This window comes from Octopus bimaculoides, chromosome 29, assembly GCF_001194135.2.
Source record: "Octopus bimaculoides isolate UCB-OBI-ISO-001 chromosome 29, ASM119413v2, whole genome shotgun sequence".
Taxonomy (NCBI): domain Eukaryota; kingdom Metazoa; phylum Mollusca; class Cephalopoda; order Octopoda; family Octopodidae; genus Octopus; species Octopus bimaculoides.
Genome location: NC_069009.1, coordinates 1,921,728 through 1,926,397, shown reverse-complemented (window position 1 = coordinate 1,926,397; position 4,670 = coordinate 1,921,728). Strand labels below are relative to the sequence as shown.

General features: G+C 40.9%; 1 protein-coding gene across 1 annotated transcript in view; it reads right to left on the bottom strand.

Moving 5' to 3' along the window:
- LOC106879073 (coiled-coil domain-containing protein 57) overlaps positions 1 to 4,670 on the bottom strand; it is a 29,234-nt gene that overhangs the window by 14,186 nt on the left and 10,378 nt on the right. The window contains exons 4-8 of the mRNA XM_014928503.2: positions 4,301 to 4,469; positions 3,705 to 3,826; positions 2,904 to 2,992; positions 1,673 to 1,830; positions 897 to 971 (exon numbers count right to left, since the gene is read on the bottom strand). Of these exons, the coding sequence (XP_014783989.1) occupies positions 897 to 971; positions 1,673 to 1,830; positions 2,904 to 2,992; positions 3,705 to 3,826; positions 4,301 to 4,469 (613 nt within the window). The remainder of the gene's footprint in view (positions 1 to 896; positions 972 to 1,672; positions 1,831 to 2,903; positions 2,993 to 3,704; positions 3,827 to 4,300; positions 4,470 to 4,670) is intronic.

Sequence of the window (4,670 nt, the reverse complement as noted above, 5' to 3'; positions counted from 1 at the left end):
CAGTAGTCATCGCCTCGGTGAGGCCCAATGTACGAAGGTCTTGCCTCACCACCTCAGCCCAGGTCTTCCTGGGCCTACCTCTTCCACGGGTTCCCTCAACTGTTAGGGTGTGGCACTTTTTCACGCAGCTATCCTCATCCATTCTCACCACATGTCCATACCAGCGCAATCGTCTCTCTTGCACACCACAACTGATGCTTCTAATGTTCAGCTTTTCTCTCAAGATACTTACACTCTGACGGGTATTCACATATATATATGTATAGCAATAAGAAAATGGAGGGGAATAGGTGGTATTCATCAACTTGCAGACATTGTATTGTGAATACCACCTATTCCCTTCCATTTTCTCATTTCGCTTTTGCCGAACCACTAAGTTACGGGGACGTAAACACACCAGCATCAGTTGTCAAGCGATGTTGGGGGGACAAACACAGACACACAAACATACACACACACACACACACACACACACACACACACACACATATATATACATATATATGATGGGCTTCTTTCAGTTTCCATCTACCAAATCCACTCACAAGGCTTTGGTCGGCCCGAGGCTACAGTAGAAGACACGTGTGTGTGTGTATATGTTTGTGTATGTATCTGTGTGTGAACCTCTTTCAGTTTCTGTCTACCAAATCCACTCACAAGGCCTTGGAAGATATAAGGTGCTGTGCAGTAGGACTGAACCCCAAACCTCATGGTTGGGAAGCAAACTTCTTAACTACACACCCATATTACATAATTTTTTTATTTAAATACGTATGTCTGTGTGTGTGTGTGAGAGAGAGAGAGAGAGAGAGAGAGAGAGAGAGAAAGAGAGAGAGAAAGAGAGAGAGTTTATGTGGGTGTTTATATGGAAGAAGTTGGCTTGAGACAATACTTACTTCAACTCCAGCTCCTGTAACAGTTTTTCCCTGCTTTTCTCACTCTGTACCAGCTGAAGAGAGAGCTCTTTCAATCTGTTGACACAAAGATGATGTACCCAGTTAATTTAACAATGCACAATCTACTTTGGGATAAAGGGGCAGAGAAGGGTACATGAAAGAACACCAAAATTTGATGCAAACTGTTGGACATCTTCGTTGTGGTTAAAATGACTAGAAATGGAGAAATATCTAGTTTGATATGAAGCTAGGCAACCAGTCTCTTGAGAACGTGAGGATAAATTTTACATGGTGTAAGCAGAGGACAGCAAACTTTTTTTATCACTGACCCATTCATCAAATCATAGATAACTTTCTGACTCAACATGTAAATTTCTAAAATAAAATTAAAAGCATGGCCGCAGTCAAGTGACTGAAACAAGTAAAAGAGTAAAAGGGAGTATATATATATATATATATATATATATATATATATATATATATATATATATATATATATATATATATTATGGAGATGTACTTGCATAGCAAGTGACCTGATCTGAGATCGTGTGCTGGAATGAAAACAATTGCAGCGTGGAAGGTGTTTATAAGCCAATTAAGAAACACAAAAACCGTTAGATTTACTTCAACATTTAAATTTAATTTACCAAAATATTTTCGTCGCTTTGAAATTGTGACCTGTTCACTGACAAAATTCCGTGCTGCATGGAAACCCATGGCCTTTGCATGCGTGCATGTGCATGTGCGTGTGTGTGTGTGTGTGTGGCACCCACCTGTCTTCATAGATGGACACCTGGTCACTCATCTGAAGTGTTTTCTCACCCAAAACTTTCTCCATCTGTTTCAAATCAGCATCAGTCTTGAGCAAGTCTTTCTCCCTCTCTTGTATACTTTCCTTCAACTGCTCAAGTTCTTTGGACACTATCTGTCGCTTTTTAAACATAAAAGAAGATGGAAAACATATTAATAATACAGTTCTATATTTAAGAGATGAGGAATTATGTACATTATTTACATTTGACGGATATTTCTCCTCATCTTGCGTAGTGGTTAAGCGAGCAGGCTACTAACTCCAAGACTCCAAGTTCAATTCCAAGCAGTGACCTGAATAAAAATAATAATAATAATAACAATATCGAAAAATGCCTTAGGGATGAGAAACCAGGTTCGAAATTTCCCCAAGACACCTGATGAAGGCTGGAGGGTATATCAGCCGAAACGTTGTGTTAACAACAAACAAGATGAGGACAAATATCCGTCAAATGTAAATAATGTAAATAATGTATATCAATAATAATAATAATAATAATAATAATAATAATAATAATAATAAAACTGTGTAGCAAAATAAAATTTTATTTTTTGTCTTTGGTCAGTAAATGTTATTTCTTATTTGTTTCTATCTTGAAATCACAGGAAATGACCAATATTCCGTTTAAATTCTTTCCTTTGTCAACTGGAGATCAATGTTTTGAAACTGACCATTTTTTTCCCATTACATTTCAAACAGATTCAGTCCTGAGTTGCTGAAGCAGAAATATCGTTATAGCAAATATTCTGCTCAATACCACAGATTTGCTTGTCAGTTGTTTGACCATAACCAGTTGAGCATGTCTCTTGGTGGCTGACGATATGTGCATCTCTGATCATGAGCAGAAATAGTGGGGGAACATCATAGCCATGTGTTGAGAGGAATTTTTGGGGGATTTGAATAAATATAAGAAAAGCAAAGTTTGAAGGAAATGTTAGCCATTTTTCACACTTTCTAGGGGTAAACAAATAAGAAATAACACTTGCTACCCAAGGAAAAAACCGTGTTACACATCATCATCACCATTATATAGGTCTTCCTTTACCATAGTATCCCTCTACTTGTTGGTCATATGTAAGAATTTTCAGAATGCTACCATCATGCATTCGACCATGTCCTTTCATGGTGATGCCCCAGCATGGCCGCTATCCAATGACTAAAACAAAGTTAAAGATAAAAATAGAAAAAAATACCTGTAAGTTTTCTATTCGTAGAGTGTTGTTCATTTCATCGACCTTGAGGCGAAATTCATGCTCTCGCTTCTTCAAAGCTGCATCAAAGCCTAAAGCGAAGAATAAATACAGAGGAATTTTCAAGAATATCGTTATACTTGGGGATGGTCATATTTTTCCAATTAAGCACACACACCAACATATTTGGTCTTCACTTTAGCGTTATTCATGTTATTTTAGTTTCTCTACCAACATTTTTTTGTCACATAGTTATAATGGTGTACGAGTGGCTGTGTGGTAAGTAGCTTGCTTACGAACCACATGGTTCCGGGTTCAGTCCAACTGCGTGGCACCTTGGGCAAGTGTCTTCTACTATAGCCTCGGGCCGACCAAAGCCTTGTGAGTGGATTTGGTAGACGGAAACTGAAAGAAGCCCGTCGTATATATGTATATATATATATATATATATATATATATATATGTATGTGTGTGTGTGTATATGTTTGTGTGCCCTAACCAATGGGCCATTGCACCTCCACAGGGTGTGACAAGGCTGACCCTTTGAATTACAGGCACAACAGAAACAGGAAGTAAGAGTGAGAGAAAGTTGTGGTGAAAGAGTACAGCAGGGTTCGCCACCATCCCCTGCTGGAGCCTCGTGGAGCTTTAGGTGTTTTCGCTCAATAAACACTCACAACGCCCATTCTGGGAATCGAAACCGCGATCCTATGACCGCGAGTCCGCTGCCCTAACCACTGGGCCATTGCGCCTCCACACCCAAAGACATACATAAACACACATATGCACAACCAGCGTACTTGCCTTGCTCCATTCGTCTGCGTTCCTCCAGAATGGTCTCCTGTGATTCCACCATATTCCATTCCATTCCTCTCTTCAGTTCCTCGTAGAGTCTTCGTTCCTCATCCAGTTTACACATCTTGCCCCTGAAATCGTCCACAGATGGCACCACGTTACATTTGTGTCTCTTCCTCCCTCCACCTTCCAAAACCTTACTTTCTCAACATCTCCATCTCCTCCTCTCTCTACCAGATTCTCCCTCCTCCTCTCTCTACCAGTTTCTTCCTCCTCCTCTCTTTACCAGTTTCTCCCTCCACCTCTCTCTTTTCCTCTCTTCCTCCCACCACCTTTCAAAACCTTACTTCCTCAACATCTCCTCCTCTCTCTACCAGTTTCTCCCTCCTCCTCTCTCTACCAGTTTCTTCCTCCTCCTCTCTCTACCAGTTTCTCCTCCTCCTCTCTCCACCAATTTCTCCCTCTCCCTCTCTCTTTTTCTCTCTTCCTCCCACCACCTTTCAAAACCTTACCTTCCCAACATCTCCATCTCCTCCTCTCTCTACCAGTTTCTCGCTCCACCTCTCTCTCTTTCTCTCTTCCTCCCACCACCTTTCAAAACCTACCTTCTCAACATCTCTATCTCCTCCTCCCTCTCTCGCAACTGTCTCTGCCAATATGCTTGTTCTTCAGTTCGTTGCTGTTCCATGCGTTCCAAGCGTTCTTCATATTTTTCCTCTTCAATTTTCCATTCACTCTTCAAGGCATTCGTAACATTGAGCTTGGCGCTTAAGTCTGGAAGGGAAGAACAGAGGGGGAGGAAAAGAAAAAGACAAATTTAGAAGGAAGACAAAGGAGGACGAACAGACAGACATTAATCATCGTTGTTGTTGTTGTTGTCGTCATTGTCACCATGATCACCACCACTACAACCACCACCATCACCACCACCACTGCAACCATCACCTAGACCACCACCACCACCACCACCACCAC